Source organism: Silurus aristotelis (assembly GCF_946808225.1).
Source record: "Silurus aristotelis genome assembly, chromosome: 5".
NCBI lineage: Eukaryota > Metazoa > Chordata > Actinopteri > Siluriformes > Siluridae > Silurus > Silurus aristotelis.
Window position 1 is genome coordinate 2,057,390 of NC_139578.1, and position 25,666 is coordinate 2,083,055.

A 25,666-nucleotide genomic window follows, 5' to 3' on the forward strand; every position below is an offset into this window, starting at 1 on the left:
CAGTATAATAATACTCTATCTATCTATCTATCTATCTATCTATCTATCTATCTATCTATCTATCTATCTATCTATCTATCTATCTATCTATCTATCTAATCTAATCTAATCTAATCTAATCTATCTATAGTGCAGTGCCAGAGTAGACCAGCAGATAATGTGCGCATGCGCAAAAGGAACTCTTGACTAACTTTGGCGACCTCTTCGGCTCCACACACGCACGCGCACTCATATGCACGCGCACTCGGTCGACATGGCGACCCACGGAGTAAAGCACCGTTTTGTAATAAAGACAAGATGAATGCGTCCGGACTCATGAGTCGTGAGTAAGTCGCGTTTTTATTCATTTATTTTTTAATCTTTAAACTTTTTTTTCACCATGTTTATATATATATTGTTTCCTCCGTGTATTTGTATGTTGGGTGTGGACCGGCGGATTTCGCTCAACTTGCGATAGCATCGGGGTCCTGAGGCGCGATCCTAAATACACGCATGCTCCCTAGATAGAGGAACTCCCTAGGTAGTGAACACTATCTCGCTCGTGCATTCTTTCGAGTGAACTCACTTTCCGAACGGGGCGCTGTTTGGGACGCGGTCCCGAGCGCACTGGGGTTTCCTCCGTTTTTTTTCTCCCTTCTTTTATTTTTTCTTTCGATTTTGACGCAGGTTCGTTTTAATGATTTAATACTCAATGTTTTATATAATATTATCCTGAAGTTTGCTTTGTTTTTGCAGGCTGTCGGTAGCTAAGCTAACACCCCCCCTTAAAAAAAAAAAACTCTTTCACATAATAAAAAAAATTGGACCAAGAAATATTTCACACCTTTTCCACTAAAACCCTTGAATCCCAATCTATTTTATTCATATGTATATATTTATATTTGACAGGTTTTCATTTTTGCTATTCCTTCCCAAAACCCCTCTTATTACATAAGTGCCTATCATGCTAAATTTCTCCAGCTAGTCAGCTAGCTAGCTCGAGGCTGCTCCCTCAGTTCTTCTGCTTCTTCACTGAGTTTTGGTTGGTCTGCAATTCATAATAATGCATTCTAATAAAATACAATTATTTATTGGCCATGTCACGCTTTTGGTCGAATTCGAATTGCAATAAAAACCGAATGCTAATCACAAGCTAGCGTCCAAAACTACAAGGAAACAATGCTACAGTTAGCAAAAGCTGCTTAGCCTGTCTGAGTTGCTAAGCAGCTGTGAAGAAGCTCAATAATTTTGATATTTTGGGGGAATATTTCGGTTATAACGCGTCCTTTTGCGACTTTATGAGGTAAAAAAAAAAGGCTTCAAAACCCATATTGTATTTGTTAGCTGAAAATTAGATTGACAGGTGATTTAGCAAGAGCAAGAGACACATTTCATATATGTGCAAATATATGATTTTGAAGTAAAATATTGTTTATCAATATCTTTGCAGGTTTCAGGTCCAGCTCGGTGTGATGAGGCGGCAGGACGCGCAGACGGCGATCTCGGCGACCCCCTTGTGATTTCCGGTGGACTCCCTGTTAAACCCCCCCCCCCCCCCCCCACTGTTTGTCGTAGTTTTCATGACACGGACGCGGCCTGGGCTCGGCTCGTACATGTAGAGCGTGGCGGCGACGATGCCCGTCCAAGCGCCGCAATGGACCGAGTTCCTGCTGTGTCCCATCTGCACGCAGACGTTCGAGGAGACGGCGCGGAGGCCCATCAGCCTTGGCTGCGGCCACACCGTCTGCAAGATGTGCCTGAACAAGCTGCACCGCAAAGCCTGCCCCTTCGACCAGACGGCCATCAACACCGACATCGAGCAGCTGCCTGTCAACTCGGCGCTGCTGCAGCTCGTCGGGGCGCAGGTCAGACCCCCGGACCTCACAAAGCCGACCCTGTTTCTCACGGTCGAGACCCAAGCGTGGTCATGTGAACTCGTACAGGAATTTATTAGTCCTCCTATGGTTAATTTCTTGAGGTTTCTCACCGACAGTTTTACAGGCAAACGTCACGAATCCATTCCAAGTAGTTCGAGATTTTTACATTGTCAGAAGTTTCTTCATGTCGATCTATTTGGGAGATTTTTTTTTTTTTTTTTTTTTATGAAATAAAAAGGCTCGGAATTATGTTCCATGACGTTTCCCATTTGGATCAGTCATGAAGACGTGGAAACTCGTTGGAGCAAGAGACAGACTTTAGAGCTGTCGTATTGCGACGGTCCATTCGCGAACGAGTCTTCAATGTGGCGAGTCGTCTTAAAGAGCGATTTGCAAAATCCCAGTAGGTTATGTACAACATGGAGTTCATCTCGCGAGTCCTCTGGTCCGAGCCGTTTGTTCTTTAGTCACGTGTCTCCCATAGACGCTACACAATGCAATAGATCAGAGGCTAAAATCTCGAAATCATCCAAATCACGATTACAATTTTAATGGGAGTCACGTGAAGCTACTCATCTGGTCATATATATATATATATATATATATATATATAAATTATTGGAAGTCAACGTTTGTGTATGTATTGTTTGTGTTGTCATTTTAAATTATATACTTTTATTACGGGTAGTATAGGTTAACGCCATGATATTTTTTAGGTGCCCAAGCCCCAGCCTGTGGCGCTGATCACCAGCCCGGAAGACACCAAGCATTATGATGAGGCGCGGCAGTGTGTGGAGGAGCTCGCCCTCTACCTCAAACCTCTTAGCAATGCAAGAGGTAAAAAAAAAAAGAAAAAAAAAAGTGCTTTCAAGTTTACTTTTTTTTATTTTTTATTATTTAAATGCGGATTTTCTTTCTCTGTTTTTAGGCGTGGGGTTGAGTAATGCGGCACAGAGCATGCTCAGCAGACCCATGCAGAGGAAGCTGGTGACCCTGGTGCACTGCCAGCTGGTGGAGGAAGAGGGGCGTGTACGTGCCATGCGTGCCGCCCGGTCGCTGGGCGAGCGCACCGTCACAGAGCTTATCCTGCAGCACCAAAACCCCCAGCAGCTCTCCTCGAACCTGTGGGCCGCTGTCCGTGCCAGGGGCTGCCAGTTTCTAGGGCCAGGTAAATCTACAACTGTACTATAGTACTTTTGTGTCTGACTTTTTTTCTTTTTTTTTTTTGCTGACATGTTGATGTTAATCCCTAGCCATGCAGGAGGAGGCCTTGAAGCTGGTCCTGCTGGCTCTGGAGGACGGATCCGCTTTGTCCAGGAAGGTGCTGGTTCTGTTTGTAGTGCAGCGCCTGGAGCCCAGATTCCCACAGGCTTCCAAAACCAGTATCGGACATGTGGTCCAGCTGCTTTACCGTGCCTCCTGCTTCAAAGTGAGTACACTTCGACGTGGAGACACGTCCTCCTCATGTTAGTTTGTTTGAATAATGCAAATACTGTATAACACTGTAATTATAGGGTTATACTGTACCCTATAAATCCTCATCGTTTCTTTGGTTTACCGTTAAACAGGTGACCAAGAGAGATGAGGACTCGTCCCTGATGCAGCTGAAAGAGGAGTTCAGAACGTACGAGGCTCTGCGGCGGGAGCACGACTCTCAGATCGTCCAGATCGCCATGGAGGGAGGTCTGCGCATCGCCCCTGACCAGTGGTCCTCTCTGCTCTACGGGGACCAGTCGCACAAGTCCCACATGCAGTCCATTATCGATAAGGTTTTATATCAATTTGAATTACTTATATTGTGTCATCATGCGCAGTCACACCCCTTACTGATTTCCTGCTCTGTTCACAGTTGCAGACGCCTGCGTCATTTGCACAGAGCGTGCAGGAGCTGACGATAGCCCTACAGAGGACCGGTGATCCTGCCAACCTGAACCGGCTCAGACCTCACCTAGAGCTGCTGGCCAACATCGACCCTAGTCCAGGTATATGCTGAAAGGTATACTGTAGCATGTACTATGTGGATGACAGGGAAGTGGTTGCTCAGTGGATAAGATGTTGGACTTTTTAAATTAGTTCAAATTCCAGATTCAAACTGCCACAACTGGGCCCCTGAGCAAGGCCCTTAACCCTTAGTTGCTCTGCTGTATAACTGAGATTACTGTAAATTGCTCTAAAAAATTGGCATTAAATGTTAATGTAATACGGGGCTCTTTTGCTGTTTTCTGTTCTCAGATGCTCCCCCTCCAACATGGGAGCAGCTGGAGAAGGGCCTGGTAGCGGTGAAGACGGTGGTGCATGGCCTGGTGGACTTCATCCAGAACCACAGCAAAAAGGGCACGGAGCAGCAGCAGCCGCCGCAGCACAGCAAGTACAAAACCTACATGTGCCGTGACATGAAGCAGAAAGGGGGCTGCCCCCGGGGTGCCAGCTGCACCTTCGCCCACTCGCAGGAAGAGTTGGAGAAGTCAGTATCTTCCATAGTTAACTGTGATTCTTTGGTTTTGGTGGTTCTTCTTTATTTCTCCACCAGATGCTGTTTATTGGGGGAAAAACCAAACAAACAGGATTAACGTATCTTTTTTCGCATTCTCAGGTATCGTAAGATGAACAAGCGTCTGGTTTCGAGACTTCCGTGCGGTCCCTCTCTGCTGCCCGATGAAGACGTTCCTCTCGAGGGCTTGACCCGGAAACCTTCGCCTCTTACAAACGGCATCGTGCCGCAGTGTCCAACCCCGGCGCCTCAGCTTCTAGCCCGCGGGCACGACCAGTCGCCGTACGAGCTCATGCGCAAGGCCAAAATGGACAGCCTGAGCGCTCCTGGATCTCCACCTGACTCGTACGACTATCATAAACTCTCACTAATTAACACGCATGAACGCAATCCGTATTACTAAATTTCATTTTCTGATTGTTTGTGCTCTGTTGCGATTATGTGGAATAATTTTTAACCCTAAAACCAGGATTTATTGAATATTGCTGATAATTGAATAAATGTTGGGTATTTTTAATAATAAATAAAGTGGATATAAACTTACATTTGACCACATTTGTTCATCTTTGGTTCACTCTTTTTGCAGCTTGGATAAAACCGGCATGCCCCTGCCTCCTCATGCAGTTGCCCACCAGAGAGCCGAGCACCTGCCCATGCCCAAGCAGATTCCGGGCATGCCCCGTAGTGCTCCTCAACTCTACACACAACAGCAACCTGAGCTCTTCTACCCCGAGGCCCGAGCGCCATCGGGAGCGCAGTATGACGCCCATTACTCTACTGGTGAGTAAAAAAAAAAAAAAAAAAAAGTTGCTGAAATCTACGAAATCCCAACATGATTATTCTTCACTGTATTCTGATGCATGACGTAAATTCTTATGATTCTTTCTCGCAGGTGCCCCATACCCCTACCAGCAGTATGTGCCACCCCGCTACATCCGTAACCCTCTACCCTCGGCCGATGCCCCATACCAAGACCCTTACTCTGCTTATGGCACCGATCGTCAGTACCCGCCTCCCCACCACTCGGGTCCGCCCTTCTCAGGCGTCAATGCCCACCCGTACCCGCCCCCCTCTCACTACGATGCTCGCCGGCACGGCCCGTACGCGACCCCGCCTCCGCCACCACCCCCTCAATCCTTTGGTCCACCCCGAGACGAGCTGGTGCGCATGAGCCCCGTGCCCTTGGATGTGCCACCCACTCCAGGAGCACTCGCCTCTCTCTACCACTCTGCTCCAGCATCCCGAGAGAGGTATCCTCCAGAGGGCTACTACCCCCCTGCACCACATCCTGGGCAAATCAGGGCCCATATCAGGGTGAGTAAATTTTTATATTAACATTAATAAACTCTTATGCTCTGTCTCGAATATAATATAATATAAGTGCACCCTCTTTGTCCCCTGTAGGATCCGTACAGTCGCTCCCAGCCGAGCTTGGACTACCTGCATCGCAGGCGTAAGGAGCTTCTTAACCAGCTCGAGGAAAGGAAAGTCATTTCTCCTCCACCGTTCGCCGCCTCTCCGACTTTGCCCGCTCACACCTTCCCGAACGAATACCCTCAAGAGGTAAATTTTGTGGATTTGATTGTTTTCAGCATCATCCCATGCTTTGTTTAAATATTTTTTTTCATCTTGCAGTACATTGAGGACAGCTCCAAAGCGTTTGCGTCCCGCGAACCCGACTATGCGGGTCAGTACTCGCCGTGGTCATGTGACACTATCGGCTCATACATCGGCTCCAAAGATCCCAAACCGAAAGATGGCGTAAGCGCGGTGGAAATTATGGTACGTCGTCTCCTGCATTAAAGATTTAGCCTTGGCTCAAGAATCTCCTTCATCCTATTTCAACTTTTCGTTCTTTCCCAAAGAGCATGGAGGGGAAAGGTCTGAGAGAGCCACCTCTGGACGGACAGCGGCGCTCAGCGGAAGCCAAAGACGACGATCCCATCATCCCGTTTGGCCCTCTGCCCACTGTGTCGCCGTTCGGTGCTATTTCCCGCACGTCAAAGACGGGCTTCCAGACCACGGGTCCTGTGCAGGCCATTGCGTCCTCACAAGCTTCTGGCTCCAAACACATCACCATGGCAGGTAGGTTCAGCTAACACCAAACACTGGGATATTGGTTGTAACTTGTATATAACCAGTGATCACACCTTCGTAGCCGACTACTCCTACGGAAACCATGGTGGCGGATGGGGCAGTGTGTCGTACCCTCAGCACCAGAGCATCCCCTCTTCAACCCACTTCAGTGAACGGTATGTATGTGACTCCAGCCTGTAATCACGTAACCTATGTTGTACTAATGTTCAGCATTGTATCTGATCTCCTCCAGGCTGCCCGTGTCCACCTCTGATCGAGAGCAGCTGAAGATTGAGCTTCAGCAAGTCAACCAACAGATCAGTCAGCAGACCCAGATCCGCAGCATGGAGGTAACTGCCTCAGCAACCTCCGCACACCTGGTTCACGTAGACGTCTTTACTCAGACCGGCTGTCTCTTTTGTGTATGCAGGCTGCGAGTAACTCCATGCTGCTGCAGCGCGAAGCCAGCGCTCTGAACTCTCAACCTCCGGCCGCTAAATGGCCTGTAGGGGGCGTGGTATCCAGCGAGCAGCTAAGCCTCGAGCTTCATCACGTCGAGAGGGAAATCGGAAAGAGGACGCGTGAAATCGCTCTGGTGAGTGTTTATTTGCGACGTACAGGAACATTCAAAGTCATTTCCTGCCTTTTGTCTTTGGGGGGGGAAATCAAAAGAATATGTAAAATGGACATCAAATTATAAATTTACCACCTATAAAAATAAATTACTCTCAAGTAATTATTAATTACAATAACAATGAATTATGAAATACATTGAAGTTTTTACAGGAAACAACCAGGCTAGAAGTTTTCTCTATTTTAACAGGGGTCTGCAGATCTTTTATATTTGGTATACATAGTACACAGTGTGTGTGTTTGTGTTTGACTGAGATGTAAAGAAAATACCCTTTTCGCTTTACGCTGCAGGAGAACCAGGTGACGCAGGAAGTCCAGTACAAACTAAAGGCCACTGAAAACGGCCAGAGTGATCATAAAGCACAGCTGGAGGAGCTCTCCTTAGCACTGGGGTGAGTAACACACAGGTGGGAAGTGGTAACCCAGTGGCTGGACTTCGGGTCAAAAGGTCATGAGTTCAAACTCCTAAGTCAGAAGACTATTAGTTAACTAATAGTTGCAATGAGTTCAAGTTCCAGCACCAGCAAACCAAGCTGGGCCCTTGAGCAAGGCCCTTAACCCTCAACTGCTCAGTTGTATAAATGATCTAAACACCCTAAATATATAGACAATGTTAAGACCCCCAGTAACGTTCACAATTCTAACACGAGACCTACAATACATCCCGTAACACGCCGTGTCTTTGTTTCCTGTAGCGACGTGTCGAACGGCGTAAGCAGCATGGCGCCGGCCAACAGCGTCCCGGGAGCCATGCTGTCTCTGACCAGTAAGACGTCTCCGCTCACCCTCTGCTCCGGAGACCAAGCGGGAAGCGGATTAGAGCTCCAAAAGAACGGCGTCGTTCATTCTTAAGAGCGGCCGTAACCGTGCACACACACACACACACACACACACACACACACACACACACTCAGCCCTAGTCAAGGTTTGGTCATTGAAGAGAAATGCACCAATATATGAGGGTCAGACACACACACACACACACACACCCCTACCTGCATGCTGTTACATGCATGCACAAGAACACTTGTTTTATTTTAGAAAAAGAAATGAGCAGTATCTGCCGTGATTACGAATCTCGTTTTTCTTTTTGTTCTGTGAATAAGGTTTTTTTTTTTTTTTTTTTCTTTTCTCTCTTCTTCTTCTGAATGACTTCTCATCACCTGGAAACCAGGGCATCTGATAATTATCCTGTAGTCCTTTTATTATTCCCTACTCAGCATTTCCGATTTTAAATCAAGGTGATAAAAATGCAGCGTAGGAAAAGAAAAGCGTTCCGACTTCTCCAGATGCTGATCTTGATGATGATGATGATGATAATACTAAACCTGTGCCTGCCTGAATATGGCGAGACGGACCGGGCGTCTAGGAAAAACGTAGCACGGAAAAGCTTTTTATCAGTTCATTTTGTATGGCGTTTCACTGCAGCTTTCCCGGCACCGTGTGTCACAAACACTGAGGTGAATCGATTGGACAAAGAAAAAAAAAGAAAGAAACGGACCGGTGCCGCGTCGTCCGGCGAACACGAGGGTTCGAGATAAACGGAATCAATCGTACGATTTCATTTAATTTATGGTTTTGGCTATAGAACTGTTCACAATTTCTACGTCCGGAATGTTCTGTTTTATAGAACGTGTGCAAATGTCTATAAAAAAAAAACCTAAACAAAAAAAAAAAAAAAACACGAGCACTTTCTTTCACCTTTTTCTATACGCGCATGTACTTTTTCTTTTTTTTTATTATTATTATTCTTATTTAAGAAAGAACATCATTTTTTTGATCCTCGTGTTCACCAGATGGGGGCAGCACCACCGTTTCTCGGCGAAGCAAGGGTCACGCGTGGAAAGGGGTGGGTTTTGTGGGGTAAGTCGCGTGGGTCACGCCCTTCGTTCACGTCAACGTTTTGTTCCCCGTCAGTTCTCCCTGACTTCTGTGAAGTTGCTTACATGGGTTTTCCGGTCACGTTTGCGTATTCAGGTCGGCCGCTGCACAGGCACGAGGAAACCGTGAAGCCAAAACGTTTCTGAAATGGCGACGTTTGAAAAAAGCGATCACGCGTGTAACCGAACTCTTCGCTCGAGCGCATCACCTCGCTGTATGCTTTTCTTTTTTTTTTTCCCGCACGTAGCGACACTCAGCCGAACAGGACTTTGCCCCAGAAACTTGTTGACGACATGGACAAGCTCCAAAGTCTTCCTATAGTGATGACATTCTTCACATTTCGTTCTAGTCTCTTGAGACCGACTATGATATTAAAGCTCCAATTTTGGGTGCAACCTCTTACCGTGTAACCTTTTCGTCTCGGTTTATATCGTCGTGCTCTAGGCGTCCTGATTTACTGTTGAATGATTTCTAGTCATGGTTGTGTGTGTTTATTTTTTTATTTATTATTCTTTATTGCTCGAGAAGAGTAGCATTTTTATTTTAATTTTTTCCCTAATAAACTAGAGTTGCGTGTATTTCTCGCACTAGACGAGTCGACTTGCGATTATTCGTAGCTTTTTGACGAGTTAAAATCTTGCTGAGCAAAAATCCCCGGCTTGCTTCCAGACGTTCGTCGCTCGATGCATTATATGACCTTCGGGGTTTTTTTTTTTATTTTTTGGTATTTTCCAAATTACACTATTTTCAATACACTTTAAGTTCTCAAAGGTGCCAACGTTGATCACGTGAAAATCTTAGCGCGATGATTCGAGAAGAGAGTTTTCTGTAATTCGCGTTTTCTCACCAGAGTTTTGTAGTTTGAGTGAACAAGCTCCAAAAGGGCTAAACAGGCCTGTTCTCCGGTCGATCCTGGTCCCTCTGCGGCTATTTGCAAACCCGTTAAAGCTCACGTACACGCAAGAGAGTTTTCCTAGCGGCTGAATGGGAACGTATCAAAATTTGTGAAACGTCGGGTTAAACCTTGGCACCCGAAAAAAGATTTTGAATTGTTTTCCCACACGTGTGCGACGGAAAACCCCGGAGGCCGTTTTTTTATTCTGATGGTGGGCGAATTTTGTGCCGCACGTATTTAAGATAAATCAGTAAATTGGTTTGAGGATTTTTTTTTTTTTTTTTGTAGGTTGTAATAATCAGTGATCTCACCGAGTTGATCGTGGTGTTTTTTTTTTTTTACTTTTTTACAGACGACATCATGTCCGTGTCCGTCCACTCAAACGCAGTGGCACGAGACTCCCTTTATATAAAAGTTTTGTGCATGATTTATTTTTTCCCTGCTTTCCTCCCCCGGAGAGCACGGCTCTCTTCACGAGCCTGGTCCTAACGGGTGATGATCATTTCTCGATCGTGTCCGTTTTCGGCGGACTTGTAGCACTCGTTTAAGCCACAAAAAGTGAATTAACACTTTTTTTTCCTTCTTCTCTTTCGCCGTCTCAAACCTTAACACTGTTACCGACGTGTCTACGGATTTTCCTTTTTTTTTTATTCCTTAAAAAAGTCATAGCGCCTTTTTTTTTTTTTATGATTGCTTCTGATCGTCTTGTTTAAAAACAAAGGAAAAATTAAATTAATTTGAAAAAAAAAAGAAAAAAAAAGGTACAGGCTTGATTTCAAACAAGGACAGGTTTTTATATATATCGATATATAAACTTTAGATTATACTCCATTAAGGAATGTTTAGAACCATCTTACTCCGATGTGGATGTAGCCATTATTACACCATTTTATGACTTTGTAAAACGAATTCACTGTGTGAAAATTGGTTTGCATTTTTTTGTATAATACAATCTGCTCTTTTTTTTATGCTTTGAGACGTGAAACTGGACGTTTGGAGGGAGGAGGACGTGGGGAGAAAAAAAAGTGATTTAAAAAAAAAAAAAAAAAAACTTTTGTGTATGACAGCGAGCGATTATAAACGAGAGGACGGATTAAACCATATTGACACGAGTCTGCAATTTATTTCATCATTAGAAAAAATTTGCTTCCATGTCACAGAAGTAATCACACTGGTGGTTCCTCAAAGTGTTGCTGGGTGGAAATCCCAGCATGGGCTTTTCCCAAATGGATGACCCAAACAACTCGTTCTCTAGATCTTCTCAACCTGCCAGTTACCAAGCTATGATTTGTCTCAATCAGATCAATGAACATGTGGCGATTTTAAAACCGTAGACACAATTCCGAGCCCGTTATCCGTTCCAGAGCGGGTAGCCGAGACGAATGAGCTTTTTATCCGTGTGTAACCGCCCGACGTGCTCCATGTCCCCGTCAGCCAGCGTGAACCCGAACACCTGCAAAACACACGAGGGAAAACAGCCGCTTCATTTCTCGTCAACTCGCTCCCTCAACTCTCAAAACGACAGATGAATGCAGATTGAATACACACACCAGCACGCTCACACCACGTGGGTTGGGTCCCAGCTCAAGTGCCTCCCGTCATGCAGAGTGCACATGGCAGCCATGTCAGAGTCTCCCAGCTGGAACCCAAGCACCTGTGCATGCAGAAGCGGTGTGAGACAATCTGCAGTTCCAATACCAATTATATAGAAATACAGTTGGCTAGCTAAACAAACATTAAATTGTTACAAAATGCTTTTAATCCTGAGTAAATCCTTTGGGAAAAGTGGCTTATGGGAAGTCAATGAAGGAATACACAGACGATGACTTCTGGCCAGGTGCAACCAATTTCTATTGCATGGAACATGGCGAGAACCAAACGGTTCCTTCCCTAATATATAGAACATGGAGTCTTGATGAGGTTTCCACAAACAGACCCTCATTAAATACTTCATAATTGCAGACCTACTTGACAGTTTTCACGAATCCTCTCTGGCTTGGTAGACTTTGGGATGGTGATGATGCGATTCTGCCAAAACAAAGAAACGTATTCGCTGACAGATCTACGGTTGTGGGTGTGTGATTGAAAATGTGTATATAAACCAGCGTTTGTACCTGAATGCTCCAGCGAATGCAGATCTGTGAAGCACTGCGTTCGTACTTGTGCGCCAGCGCCACGATAAGCGGATTATCGAGAGCTTGGCCTTTAGCCAGAGGGCAGTAACCTTCAAACGCTACACCCTCGCGGCGGCAAAACTCCACCAACGGCCACGGCTGCTGGAACGGATGGAACTCCACCTGTAAAACCAAACATTTGTTGATCCGATCGTTCTGTTGAGCATTACAGAATCCTCTCCTTTCAGCCCACACCTGGTTAACGTGTGGTACCACACCCGCATCCTCTTTGAGTTCCTCAAGATGTGGGATCAGGAAGTTGCTCACCCCGATGGCACGACACAACCCTGTAACCGAAAGGAAAGACATCAAGCCCTGATACTTACCCTGACTAGACCTATAGCAAGAGTTTCACCTTCATCGTACATCTCCTCCAGTGCTCTCCACGTCTCAGCTTGGACGTCCCGGTTGGAGCGGCCCGGAACTCCACAATCGGGCCAGTGCATCAGATACAGATCTGTAAATCAAATCGGTTACACCACCACCATCATCTCGAACAAGCAGAGCAATAATACATTTCTTACCTAAATATTCCACTCCGAGTCTTTTGCACGACGCCCGGCAGGCCTCCTTGGCACTCCGATACCCATAATCCCCAGGCCACAGCTTGGTGGTGATCCACAGCTGGTCACGTGGGACTCCGCTCTCGGAGATAGACTTGGACAAGGCTTCTTCGCAGCCGTATCGTTTCGCTGTGTCTATGTGGCGGACGCCACACTGCTGGAGCGCGTAGACTACTGCATCGTGCGAGTAGCCGCCGTAATGCGATGTTCCTGTTCACAATATGCGATATCAGGCTTGATAACAATAGATCCCAGGGTTCCTGCACATATTCCCACTTCAAAATTCCGTACAGACTTAAATATGCAACCTTTTTTTTTTTTTTAACCATATAACATCTGAAATAACTTTTAAATTCCAACTATAACATGCGTTAGGGTACAATCTTCGACGATTTCCATGTGTTCAACCGGCGCACTATTACACAACCAATCACATAATTCATAACTACGCAAAAAAAACACCTTTTTTCCATGCTCTCATTAAGGCTACACACTAATCTTGTATACATTTTCAAATCAATCCCCACTAGAGGGCGTTTTCCACAAAAAAAGGCTACGCTGAATAAATCGTCTCAGTGTGAACGGAAAACCAAAACAGAGAAAAGAAATGATTCGTTTTCAAAAACGTCTTCGTGTGGACATGACCTAATTCTATTTGTTTGTTTGAAATATACGTTTTTAAACAAACAAACTCTGTTTTGGGCCTTTTGAGGTATTCAGTCAGAGAAACCGTAGCTTTTTTAAAAAGTGGATCAATTTGAAAATACCGTTTTCACAATGCAGTGTGAATGCCTTTTTTTTTTTAATGTATCCTAATTTTTTTTTAAATATATATATTTATACACACACACACAACTGAATAGGGGAAAATTATAAAAACTAAGTATAAAAAATATTTTTCAATACTCAGTGCCCCCCCCACACACACACACTAATTCAAATGCAGACCTGGAAATAACTCAAATCATATTCCATATTTCTTTATACTTTTTCAAAATGCATAAGAACCCAGAGCTCCATGTGGGTGGGTGTCTTTAATGTGGGATCTTCACCAGGAGTTTCCAGTGTCACAACTTTGATCTCAACTTTTTCCATTTGATCTTTGTATTTATTTATTTAATTTTTTTTATTGGCCATTGAACAGGTGATTGTTTGGTCTCTTAAAACGTTTTTCTTCCCTCTAAAATTGAAACTGAAAACGCACTATGAACTATATTATTGTGTAAAAACTTTTTTTAGACCCTAATCAGGAGCTGAAAGAACGGAAAACACTCGTCTCTCTAATGAAAGTGTTTCTTTTTCCTTCATTTTTTTTCTCCCTTCTGCAGCTGCCTTTACCGTAAAACACTGTATGCACGCGCAACCCGCTTTCGTTTCCTGCGCGCACACAAAACACTCCACAATTCTTATCTCCCAGTAAACAATAAGTACAAATACTCACCTAAACCCAGGATTGGGATTTTTAATCTGTTGGAAAGCTCAACGTCTGGAAACTGCTGCATTGGATGAAAACAGAAAGCGGCTTCCTGCAGATTGAACACTTCAGCGCGAGGAGATAAGACACAAGCGCGTGTGCAGCCTGGGGTGTCGTAAGTTGCGGTTATTTGCGACAGTGCAAACAGAAGGACGGCAGCCCTATTCACAATCCCTATTTTGGCTGCTGCCATTATAGAAAAAATATACAAAGAAATGAATAAAAAATAATAACCACCGATATTCGATATTTAATTCGGCATTAAATAAAAATTCCTTACAAAATACCATATTTTATATACTACATTTGAATATAGATTTTTATTTCGTTGTAAATCTTTTTGATCAACACTTTCTAAACATGAACCATGGGCAGTTTTTGTGCTGGGATTAAGACCTCAAGAGATCCCAAAGATCCATTATGGAAAAGACATATCCCTATAAACCTAACCCCGATTTCTGGTCGCCTTCTGAAATATTGGCTACTTGAATTCAGAACACCTCAATCCGGGGGCGCCAATACTTCTGGATAAGTTCCCCAATGAGTTTAGTTCATGTGATTGCGTGTGAACTGTTCTAAGAATCGTGGGTTTTTTGTGCAAATGTGTTGTGTGTTGAAATAAAAGATTTGCACGGCCTGGTTTGACTGTTACAGTAGTAATGCTGTTCTGACACACCGATTGGTCCGTCATGTTTCGTTTAATTTCAAGGGTTGACCAACTTTCTGACCAAAAATTGTTATACAAATCGAACCGTCTGTGGTATTGTAACAAAATGTGAGTCGTTTTTTTCATGTGGGCGTACGACATACACACACACCCACCCACCCACACACACACACACAAAATCCTGATGGCTTATTGGAGTTGTATTCAGCCTCAACCTTATTTTCAAGCAGAAAGCTGAAGTTCTTTCTGAAACCTGCCTACATTTCCATTACTTACTCCATTATATAATAATCTCTTGAAGTGAACAGGAAATAAAACCCTTCGAAACCTGTCCTAAAGACTTTCTCATGGTGGAAAACCCAAAGGTGGCAAGATGCCAAAACACAACAAATCTGCGACCTCAAGAGTGTCACATGATCGACCCATGGCAGCACCTCATTGTGGACGGAATGCGTTCAAATGAAAACGTATTAGTGTGAACATGGCCTACGCCACACACATTTTATTCTGCCCTGAGAAACAAAGGTTTGTGTGAATAAAACTCCAGAGCCTTCCGTCAGGAAAAACAGGACCCCTTGAGAAATCGTCCAGTGTTATACATAAAAAAAACAAACAAAAAAAGAACTTGGAGAACGTCATGAACTTTCTGAAGTTAACCCGTGATTTATTCTAATAATTTTTGCCGTTTTTGCTTCCCCTGTCTGAGATATTCAGTAGCTGGGTGAAGGGATTTTTCTTCTCCGGGCGACGAGTCATTGCAGCTGTGTGTCGTTAGTACTTAAACTCGGACTGAAGGGACTGTGAGGGGGAAAGAAAAGACAGAGATCAAACACAGATGGTGGCAGGAAGAAAGCTTGATTTGCAGGTAAAAAAAAAAAAAAAAAAAAACTGGCTCAAAAGATGTATCCGATATGGACAGGGTGGGAAAGAGGAGTGTTTTGAAGTGAACAGAAGTAACGTCTGTGAGAAGACTGAGACAGGATAGAAGAGGGAGCATCAGCGAGGAGGTTTTCAGGTTGAACCAGGAGACGGAAGTAGGAAAACTGGTGAAAGGGAGGAGGAAAAGTAAGTAGGAGAGAGCCGGAAAAGGTTTCGAGAAGGAGACGGAGAATCCACTCACGGGAATTGAGCGACTAAGATGGCGGCCCATTAGCACGCCTGGAACGGGACCTCTGGGGTTTGACCTGAATGCTCCTCTCATCCCGGGTCTGTGCGGTGAAGCAGGAGGGTTGTTCAGGTTGTTGTTAACTTCCTGTTGGAAACTTGGGACAGGGTATGCGAACCCGAATCGGGGTGGAGGTGGGCCGGTGGGGAGGAGTGAAGATGGAGGGAATGGTGCAGGAGGAGGCGAAGGGTAGGAGGGTGCACACCGGTCGTCATCTTCCTCGTCTACGTAGTCGTCCATGCTGTAGAGGTTGCCGAGAGACCGGGCCAAGCCGGGTTTCAAGCTGCAAGAAGGATGCTTAGCTTAGCAAGTGTGCATTTGTCCAGGACGTTTGAAATGTTTTTTCTGCAAATGGGATAATCACCTTTTCATTTTGCGGGCAGACGGCGGACTCTGAGCAAGTCTCCTCGTTACACGGCCGCCGGGAAAACTGGGAGGAGCTTTGGAAGACTTTGAGGGTGAAATGGCACCAGGTAATGGACGGAACCTGTTGAAATCACAAAAACAGCAAAGTCAATGAGTAGCACAATACAAAACAAGTACACAAGGAGTGGATTCATTGTTTATACCTGCGAGCGGACAGAGACCTGAGAGGACGTCGACACTTCAGGGCTCGCAGTCTGTCCCCCTGAGTTAAGCCAATATTATTCTCCATGTGGTCATTCTGTGAGGGGAAAAGAAAAAGGGTTAGAAATTACTGCAGCGTCTCAAAAACGACAATCGTTTGTCAAACATCCTATAGGAACCTCGTTGATGCTTTGGGTGTTCAAGCTGGTGCTGCTAAGCGAAAGGTCATCTATGCTGGAAATGAGGTGAACAAGGTCTCTCTCAGGGTACTGCCTCGGCCTCGGCAGCTTGGAGCGGTACAAATCGCCGTCCATCCACATGCTGTGCTGTTTTCTGTACAGAAAATATAGAAGCAAACGTGTTTTTATCCTTTTCAATCCGAAAAAGTTTGCTGGACCGTGAGCGTCGAGGTCTACATATTTTTGTTGCTGTAAAACCCAGATTTCATACATAACCACAATCTTACGCTATATTCTACTTTTGTGCTTAAATAAATCCTGATTTGCTTAATAACAGGTCCACTTACTCTTCCAAAAAGTTCTGCTGGGGGCCGATGACCGAGCCAGGCCTGCAGATGCGGATCCAGGCGATGGCCTCTGCAGCCGTGAAGCGGTAATGCTTCATGAGGTAGCAGCCGATCAGGGTACCTGTTCTGCCCAAACCGGCTGCACATATACAATGAGAAAAACGTTGGGTTCAAATATAAGAATACCAAAAACACCCAGAATCAAAGATGACTTGCATTGAACACTTTGAGCTATACTGTCAATGTGCGTTACCACGGACAGCAAGTTAGAACAAAAAGCAAACGTGAAATTCTCCGTGAACCCAGGCAAATCTTCCACAGAGACGTTCGACATCACATACGTTTGACATATGGAAATGCTGAACAAGTTGGCTTTCACCAAACCCCTATAAAAGGTAACTTGTTCTCCCATCACTCCGCTCTGACCTTTGCAATGGACTGCAACGGCACCCTCGGACGTCTCGCAGATGTGCAGGAAGCGTCGGACAATGATGTCACTCGGCGTGCCACCATCCACGAAGAACAGGTCGTGATGCGCGAAGCCGGCGTCTGTAAAGCGCGACTCCTCGTACATCTTCCTGTTAAGCCGGACCACGTCGCTGACGTTGTGCTGGCGGAAGTAGGGGAAGAACACCTCCGGGGCATGGAGAGAGACTCCTGGGAATGATCAAGCACACAGAGATGATAAACCTACAATTTGCCTCGATTCAGACCTAATTCCATACACGCCCTGATGTTCTCACTTACCGTTCTCGAATTTGTTCTTAGGATGAGGCCCACTGAAGGCTAGCAGCTTTCCAGGCACAACCCAGTTCAAGTAACCATTTTCTACACGCTTCAAGAAGAACAATCTTTGATCACTAAACACTCCTTCAAGCAACAATCACCTACAACAATCGTAGCATAGCTCTGTTCACAAGGTAGTGGTCTACCCAAAGCATTTTTAGCCCTGTATATCTATATATTACCAATATATAAAGACCTCACCTCATAATGCTCGTACTCCCCGACGTCAAATGTCTCAAAATCGAAAAACCCGTGCTGCAGGGCCTTAGGAGGAGATGTCAATAATTAATAACGTTCTTAAGAAAACGGTGGACTGTTATAAACAAGGACCTTATACTGTATCTTTCCAGGTTGGACAGTTCATTTAAAAACATCAAACTCTCCATCAACAAACCCAGTATTTCTGTGCAGTTTTAAAGCCATTAGATTTTTATTTTGTCCACATACTATTGGTGCTCAAGGCTGGAGCCCTAAAAAGTGTTTGGCCTCAATAACAGGAAGAAACATCTTATATTTCCTGTAACAAAACCCAGAAGTTACCCAAGAAAACCATTTCAATAAATGCTAAAAACTCTGGTTCCCATCTTTGGAACCAACACACCCAAAAATTGGGATGGCTTGACATGTTTAAAAAAAGAAGACGTCCAGGACACATTCCAGAAGTGTCAGGAACGCTGGGAGGTTTGTATCGGGACTATTTTGAAGGCGATGGTGTGTAAACATAGATCAATAACGTAAACAGAACTGGTTTTGAAACACCACCCTGTATGATTATGAAACGCTAACTTCTAATTACCTTCCTAAGCTTGAATAACATACAGTTGGCAAAATGTATGTAAAAGTTCTTTGTAGCAAACGGGTTATGTGAACCATCTGTCCTGGATCATCTCCAGCTCACTTCCTACGAACATCTTCAAAGGCCAGGTAATTGGACTAAAGGATTAATCCTCAGCGTGTGAAGCGTCACAAAGTACACAAATAGTTGAAATGCCTTTCCTTGCACATTTACCTTACGGATTCCTTGTAAACAGTCTAAGATGGTCAGGTTATAGGTGCAGTTCCCGAAGCCAGCGTCTCTGAAAGAAACACAGAGACGTGTATATCTATATATATAAAGCTCAAATACCACTGACTGACTCACTCACTCATCACGAAATCTCAAAAACCACTGAACGGATTGCAATGAAATTTGGAACATACCTTCCTCTTGGGTCTTAGGTGCTCACTAAGAAAGGGTTTTGAAAAATTCGCCCTGGATTGCGGCTAACTCGCGAAAAACGCAATTTCTCACGCATTGTAAACTCTTAGAAATAACATTACGGATCCTAATGAAACTTACTACATTGTTTCTTATTACATGTTAGATGCACGATAAAAATTATTTTCAAAGTAGTTTGCCCTGTATCGGTACTACAAAGGGGGAGTACGTTATTTGTTGACGTTACGTTCTGATCTCTGATCATCCAGTCCTGCTCAGTGCTTACTGCTTATTGCCATATTGCTTAGCGTTCTGCCTTCCGTAGCGAAGCACGGGTACTTTCAGCTAGTATTATATATAAGTGACGTGAGGCTGGTGTGCTTAAACTTGTCGAAACTGCAAACCTGAGGTCTTACCTAAAGGGCTTGTAGGATATGTTAGTCCCAGATATCAGGGCATGGAAGACTTCCTCAGGAGTTCTCTTTAAGTATATGACCTGGAGTGAACAATAAAGATAAAGATTTGTCCTGAAATGTACATTTGTGTATAAAATTGTTTGAATAAAAACAGGAGACGCTGTTAAACTGCACCCACAGTATAGGCGCCGATCAGGAAGGCGGCGTTGGCTCTCTTCTGCTGGTCGTAGCTGGTGTAATGAATGATGCGCTTCCGGGAAAGGGTGAAAGACTGGAGAGACACGGAGAACACAAAGTTATATAGTTATACACTATATTGACAAACCTACTGGGACACTTGAACTCTTCAGCCGGATGTTTTTCCCCCCAAATGGTTACCACAATGTTGGAGGCAACAATTATATCGGCTGTCTTTAGATGCTTTAGCTGGAAATATTCACTTCACTTGAACCATAAAGGTCAGACCTCAACTCTCCTGAACAGCTTTGGGATGAACTTAAATGCTGACTGCACCCCAGGCCGCTTCACCTACAACTTATAACGGCGTTGTTGCTGAATAAGATGTTACAAATCTCCACAAAATCTAGTGGAACATCTTCCCAGAAGAGTGAAGGTTATTAGAACAGCAAAATGTGGAACTAAATGTGGAATGGAATGTCCAAAAAAACCCCACACCAATGTTATGCTCAAGTGTCCAAACAGTGCAGAAACATCTGTTCGCTACTATAGAAGATCAAGCGACACCCTCTGACTAAGTGAGAGTTTTTCAGGTCTGAATAAAGGAAATGAAAAGAGTTTTATATTTTAACAAATGAGAAAGTACTCCTATGAATAAGAAGCTTCTCAATTGGAAATTTTGGACAATCTTTACACAATTTACAGTACACTGTACAAAATGTATACAAAGTATGAAACAGTTGTTAGCTAATGATTACTGGCTCGACAAAACCACATTCTTGAGTAAAATGTACCAACTGCAATCCAAGCACAGTTTTCAAGAGTATTTGGACCTCCAAATCTCAAACGCCAAAATCTCTTTATGTCAAATCTCAATCATTTTTTTCAAGATCTGGCAACTTAATAAATTAGCTCGATCGATTCATTGGCTAGCTACACTTTGGAAATTCTTTTTTGCAATATTTGCTAGTTATGTTTTCAAAATTGGCCCATAAAAATTCCACCCATAATGTCTACACAGATACACTCCATAGGCGGAGCCAAATTCGGGTAGGAAACACCAGGATGGTAAATAATAAATTAGTGTACTGTCTTTAAATTATACTGTCTAAAAATCCAAAACCTATAAATATAGAAAAATGGACTTGATAGATCGGACTTGATCTGCAGCAGCACTGACATGATGTCTAAACTGAAAGGTCCGGTGAAGCCGAGCCAAGTAATCGTGACTGATGAGATTAGTGAGGACTCGCATCCATTTAAATGCAGACCAAAGTGCCTTGCAATTGAGGATACAAGCAGTCGAGCAAGTATTCGAATCGTTCAGTTCATATCTGAAGTTCTGCGGTTCTGGACACGTTTCCATTTACAAGAACTGGACTGACGTTGCGCTGTAGCATCTCGTTTTACCTTGAGCTTTTTGTTCAGTTTGCAGCAGTAGCGATACAGCATGGCCAAGTTGACAGGACCGAAGTCTGCGTAGAAGCTGAAACAGGAAAAAAAAGGTCGATTAGCATTCATGAAATGAGCCTCCAGTGTCAATACCCATCCGAGGTCAAACTGCAACAAGAAAAGTTTTAAGATGGACAGCTTTGTGGTTTCCTTGGCGACAAGCTGGGCATTTTCGCAACACTTCATATGCGTAACTCTAAACGGATAAAAGCTACAGCCATTTGTCATTGTCCATGTACCAGTGATGGGCAGTCAGGGCCAGCAAGACCTTCTCTGCTGGCCTAAACTCCACCAGTATCACTGACTAATGTTTAAATCTTTATTTGTCTATAAATATTCATTAAATGATTTCCAATCGTCTATTTTCTTTATTTCATAGCGTTTCAAACCCAGTTTGCCTTCATTCCAAATACCCAGGAAAACCGCAATGCACCAAAAATGCTAGCGATGATGTATGTGGGCGGTGCAGTTGTGGCTCCAGTGAAAGGAGATGTGTTGAATTGTGTTCATTGCTTTATTAATGACATTCATTCTCGCTGTAGGAGATTCCTGGCTGTGATGCATCTACTGCGTTTCTCTATAATGTTGACAGTTTCTACAGCCAAGGCATCTCCATGATGGTGTTATGTGATGGACTGATTCAGGCAGGACATCACCGAAGGCCAGGGGGGGGGTTTGAATGAAGGGGCCAACACTGAGATGTACAATACGCTTAGTAGATTTCAGAGGACCATAAAGGGAAGGACGGAGGCATGGCATTCTTGAGTGACATCTTACGGTACAGGTGGCTTTCAGTACCAGCTTGTCACGATGTTAGTGGGACACGATCGAGTGTGAGCCCGAAACTCACTTTTCGTAGACAAACTCGTCGTCCGTGCAGAAGTAATGTGCGTTCGCCGTACTTTTTGGTTTCCCTCTGAGAGTCGCAAAGTACAAGCGGTCTGTAAAAAACACAACAAACAAACAAACAGCCTTAAGTGCTTGGACCCCTTCACTCATGACGCAGGTACGCACGTTACGTCACGCGCGTTACCGTATTATTTTTTAAAATAATGAACACAAAGCAATATTTCGTACATTTTTTGAAAATAAAAAATATATATGAAAAGAAAAACTACCTTTAATCATCTCTGCAAATCCGAAAACGCCTCTATCGCCATCAGCCATTGGAAATTAAAGTATTATTGTAATAATGTAAAAAAAATGTAATAATATTTTTGTTCAAACTGGGATTTCCTGAAAATAAATATGCGTTTACATAAAAAAAAAAAAAAAAAACTATATAAAATAAAGTTTTTTGTTTTCCTCATGAACTGCGCGGAATCTTGCTGCACTCGGCACCCTACGCATATACTTAGCACGCGTGCACACGCGACAACGCCGTCGTCATGACAACTGCGTGTTCCCGCGTCTTACTTCCGGGTCACGCGCAGCAGCGTGGGAGGATCGCGCTCTGACCGACCAATAAGCGTTCGAGACTCAGCGCGGGAAATTAAAAAACAGCAACATAAACAAAAAATAGAAAGAGGATTCACCTGAGAAGAAAAGGCTAAAGACTAAAGCTAAATCTACTTTAACATGGCCAATATACCAAAATATACAAAAATAGATATGAAATATACTCGAATAAAGCGAAATATAGGCAAAATATACTCAAATATACAGAAAGATTCCAAAATATACCAGAACATACTGAAATATATGAAAATATACAGATAAATATTGAAATATACTTCAATATACAAAATGATAAACCCAAAGATTTAAGCTAAAGCTCATTTAACCTTTTCATTACATTAAAATATACAGAAATATATAAAATATATAAAAATCTAATGAAATATTTAAAAAACAATAGCAAAATATACTGCTAAATACTAAAATATACAGAAATATACCCGTTTTTAAATAAATAGAAGTAATTTCGTTCATTTATTTATTATTTATCTGCACCCACATATATTTATGTGCTGTTTTTGTCATTTATATCGCAATAAGTACAGTAATATTATTATTATTTGTTTATTTTAATTTATTTATTTTTCTCTTCAGGTAATACACTTTTTAAGAAAACAAAGTTTAGGTTACCTGAAGTAATTGACCCTCAAACGAAGGGGGGAAAAAAAAGACGAGTGCATGGGTTAAGAAACCTTCCCCCCCCCCCCCCCCCCATTTACCTCAGAAATACCATTTTGCCGTCATTTCACCCATTTTCTGAACACCACATGAAAACAGTAGGCATGTGCAGTCTGGCCGAGTTTATTGGAGATTTCCCACAGCCCTGATACTTGGCATTCAATTAATGATTTCACAATCAGGTTTTGAGGAAACATCAAGCAGTACTGAGCATGAAACAAACAGAACCCTCTCATGAGGTTGGAACATACAGGACCCATATTTCAGAGGATATAATACAAAGATACCATGAGAAGCTTGAAGCAAACACTAACCTGAACTTTGTGCTTATAGCACTTTTATCCTGAAGCACATGCTGATTTCAAAGATTACACTATCCTAAAGCTTATTACACCATGAGATTGGAATATACAGTACCCTGAGATTGGACATTAAGTCAAGTCAAGTTTATTTCTACAGCACTTTTCACAACAAACATTGTCTCAAAGCAGTTTTACAGAATTTAACAGTTAAGGTGAACGATGTGTATTTATCAATGATGAACAGCCATGGCGACTGTGACCAGGAAAAACTCCCTTAGATGTTATGAGGAAAATCTTGAGAGGAACCAGACTCAAAAGTGGAACCCATCCTCATTTGGGTGACATCAAGAGTGTGATTATAGTCTTTAAACAATACAAAACTCTAAAGAGTAAGAGTACCTTAGGGTACCCTTAACTTGGAGTGAAGGTACACCAGTCTTGGAACACACAATGTTCTGAGATTGGAACTTACAGAACCCTAAGCAAACTCATACAGTACCTAGCTTAAAGAACCCTAAGCTTTAAACCTATGGTACCTCAAGTGTGAAACATACAGTACCCTAAACATAAACACACCATAGTCCAATAATCTATTGATTCGTGTTCATAGACATGCCTCCGTTGCTTTGGAGACTTTAATCAATAGAATAAAGTTTGTGACTATATAACAAAACGGGTCAGTATGATCCGTTTTGTTATATAGTGACATTTAAGCAGGAGTAATGGTGCTTGAAGATTGAAAAAATCGATAACGAAAACAATACAGCGTCTGCGGTATCCGGTGGCAGAAGAAAACATTGGCAAAAGCACCAAAAATACTTCTCAAATGCATTACAGAGAAAGTCGTCCTCAGCGACACGAAAAGAAAAAGAGGGAACATGAATCGATAGATGAAAGTTTGTGACTGTAATAAATAAATAAATAAATAAATGCTGTGAAAGAGCAACGACAACGACAAGCTCCTCGAATGTGATCGAGATTATTTCCTCTAGACTTACCTGCGATGTGTGTGATCCAGGCAGTTGGGGGCACCATGGCAGGAGGCCTCCGTTTGACCCGCCAGTGTCCCCCCCAGACTGGCAATCGGGCCATGCCTTCATTTAGGAAAATAATAAAAACGCTGGTGAGTCCAAACTCCTAAAACGTCCTCAGATACTCCTCACCAACGTAGGATCCCTTTTAAGAAAAAAGGAATCTGTAAGGAAACCCGTCATCATCTCGAGTTATCCAAGTGAAACGCAGGACAAGATTTGACCACAGACAAAAAAAAAAAAAACTATAAGAACACGCTCACCTGAGAACATTGCATGAAACAAGAGCAAGCTCCAACTCGTGTTACAGACTCGGGTTACTCTTCGACTGTCGAAAAAAAAAACCCAGCTCTTGTCCCGATGCGGCGTTCCGTTACACTTGCTTCTTATGAGCGAGAACGTCAAGGGGCTTGTTTTTAGACTTATCAGGTCCGTAACCTATTCTCGGTTCCTTTGTGGTATCTTTGAAGAGAGTGCATGAATGGAAACGTTCTCCTTCGTCATGCTGCTGAACGATCAGGTGCCGTGAGACAGCAAGAAGAAAAAAAAAAAGAACATTTGAGACGGTGTAAGGATCAGGGAGAACGGTGAACGGTGTCTAATAGCAGGGCAAGGGCTCTAATAAGGTTAGACGAGAAGTTATTAGGATGGTGTGGGAGATACATGAGAAACCCCGGAGGGTGCGTTTATTTATGTCTTGGGAGTGGAATGATATCAGAAAGGAAAAATCAAGAGTCTTCTAATGTCTAATCTCGCAATGTCACTGTTACTCAGTTAACACACTCAACCGAATATCCACTGGGTTTCCTAATAACACTGGTCATCTGTGTTCCGTCTCACACTCGTTCATCCACTGACACTCGTTCATCCACTGACACTCGTTCATCCACTGACACTCGTTCATCCACTGACACTCGTTCATCCACTGACACTCGTTCATCCACTGATCTTTCATACGCACACAATAGGGAAAATACGTGTGATGCTGCAGGATGCCTGGTTTAATATGTCTGGTCATTTTTTGTCAGTTTTAGAAAGAACGATTATCGAATGTAGTCATGTGATCTGAATTGGGATTTAATTTTATTGTTGGTGTCCCTCATATTGTAGGTCCCTTTTTCTTGTCCAAAAAATGGGATTTTGGTAACAAATTTAGAAAAAATACTAAAGTAAGACAAGTCATGACTTTCCTTCCTTCCT

At 43.4% G+C, this 25,666-nt stretch overlaps 4 protein-coding genes across 11 annotated transcripts in view; 2 read left to right on the top strand and 2 right to left on the bottom strand.

Moving 5' to 3' along the window:
• The window catches only part of asip2b (agouti signaling protein, nonagouti homolog (mouse) 2b), a 217,644-nt gene that overhangs the window by 67,009 nt on the left and 124,969 nt on the right, over positions 1–25,666 (top strand). The gene's annotated exons all lie outside the window — the stretch shown is intronic.
• rc3h1b (ring finger and CCCH-type domains 1b) lies at positions 129–8,552 on the top strand. Of its 5 annotated transcripts, XM_083540736.1 has the most exons (20): positions 195–326; positions 1,430–1,844; positions 2,573–2,693; positions 2,785–3,024; positions 3,110–3,285; positions 3,425–3,625; positions 3,706–3,838; positions 4,089–4,320; positions 4,450–4,692; positions 4,934–5,127; positions 5,240–5,661; positions 5,752–5,910; positions 5,983–6,129; positions 6,213–6,432; positions 6,506–6,599; positions 6,677–6,773; positions 6,854–7,018; positions 7,348–7,448; positions 7,752–7,925; positions 7,956–8,552. In XM_083540736.1, exons 2-19 carry the CDS (start codon positions 1,614–1,616, stop codon positions 7,906–7,908), a joined length of 3,333 nt encoding a protein of 1,110 aa, XP_083396862.1. In that variant the 5' UTR covers positions 195–326; positions 1,430–1,613; the 3' UTR covers positions 7,909–7,925; positions 7,956–8,552. The 5 variants fall into 5 exon arrangements, with proteins under 5 accessions (XP_083396861.1, XP_083396863.1, XP_083396862.1 ...); XM_083540735.1 differs by having other exon boundaries at positions 129–326; positions 7,752–8,552; XM_083540737.1 differs by having other exon boundaries at positions 188–322; positions 7,752–8,552.
• LOC310725723 (glyoxal reductase) lies at positions 9,158–14,251 on the bottom strand. 2 transcript variants are annotated; one of them, XM_083540750.1, is made up of 8 exons: positions 14,011–14,251; positions 12,531–12,779; positions 12,362–12,463; positions 12,202–12,293; positions 11,947–12,129; positions 11,801–11,860; positions 11,383–11,486; positions 9,158–11,285 (listed from the first exon to the last, which is right to left on the bottom strand). In XM_083540750.1, the coding sequence occupies exons 1-7, from the start codon at positions 14,234–14,236 to the stop codon at positions 11,391–11,393; spliced, it is 1,008 nt and encodes a 335-aa protein (XP_083396876.1). In that variant the 5' UTR covers positions 14,237–14,251; the 3' UTR covers positions 9,158–11,285; positions 11,383–11,390. The 2 variants fall into 2 exon arrangements, with proteins under 2 accessions (XP_083396876.1, XP_083396875.1); XM_083540749.1 differs by lacking the exon at positions 11,383–11,486.
• Positions 14,723–25,306, bottom strand: cdc14aa (cell division cycle 14Aa). 3 transcript variants are annotated; one of them, XM_083540747.1, is made up of 16 exons: positions 24,730–25,306; positions 24,434–24,630; positions 21,848–21,938; positions 20,956–21,031; positions 19,547–19,639; positions 19,369–19,448; positions 18,764–18,830; positions 17,956–18,018; positions 17,716–17,803; positions 17,395–17,625; positions 16,969–17,107; positions 16,622–16,775; positions 16,463–16,539; positions 16,240–16,362; positions 15,831–16,158; positions 14,723–15,508 (listed from the first exon to the last, which is right to left on the bottom strand). In XM_083540747.1, exons 2-16 carry the CDS (start codon positions 24,525–24,527, stop codon positions 15,482–15,484), a joined length of 1,731 nt encoding a protein of 576 aa, XP_083396873.1. In that variant the 5' UTR covers positions 24,528–24,630; positions 24,730–25,306; the 3' UTR covers positions 14,723–15,481. The 3 variants fall into 3 exon arrangements, with proteins under 3 accessions (XP_083396873.1, XP_083396872.1, XP_083396874.1); XM_083540746.1 differs by having other exon boundaries at positions 16,445–16,539; positions 24,730–25,305; XM_083540748.1 differs by lacking the exons at positions 24,434–24,630; positions 24,730–25,306 and adding an exon at positions 22,116–22,383 and having other exon boundaries at positions 16,445–16,539.

Bases quoted from the DNA above. Each gene is read 5' to 3' on its own strand.
- rc3h1b (XM_083540735.1), top strand. From the start codon at position 1,614: ATGCCCGTCCAAGCGCCGCAATGGACCGAGTTCCTGCTGTGTCCCATC. The intron at 2,694-2,784 runs GTAAAAAAAAAA...CTCTGTTTTTAG, and splicing joins ACCTCTTAGCAATGCAAGAG to GCGTGGGGTTGAGTAATGCG. The intron at 3,839-4,088 runs GTATATGCTGAA...TTCTGTTCTCAG, and splicing joins CAACATCGACCCTAGTCCAG to ATGCTCCCCCTCCAACATGG.
- LOC310725723 (XM_083540749.1), bottom strand. From the start codon at position 14,236: ATGGCAGCAGCCAAAATAGGGATTGTGAATAGGGCTGCCGTCCTTCTG. The intron at 12,780-14,010 runs GTGAGTATTTGT...TATTGTGAACAG, and splicing joins AATCCCAATCCTGGGTTTAG to GAACATCGCATTACGGCGGC. The intron at 12,464-12,530 runs GTAAGAAATGTA...TTTGATTTACAG, and splicing joins ACTCGGAGTGGAATATTTAG to ATCTGTATCTGATGCACTGG.
- cdc14aa (XM_083540746.1), bottom strand. From the start codon at position 24,527: ATGGCCCGATTGCCAGTCTGGGGGGGACACTGGCGGGTCAAACGGAGG. The intron at 19,640-20,955 runs GTAAAACGAGAT...GTGTCTCTCCAG, and splicing joins AACTGAACAAAAAGCTCAAG to TCTTTCACCCTTTCCCGGAA. The intron at 16,776-16,968 runs GTAAGTGGACCT...TTTTCTGTACAG, and splicing joins CAGCAGAACTTTTTGGAAGA to AAAACAGCACAGCATGTGGA.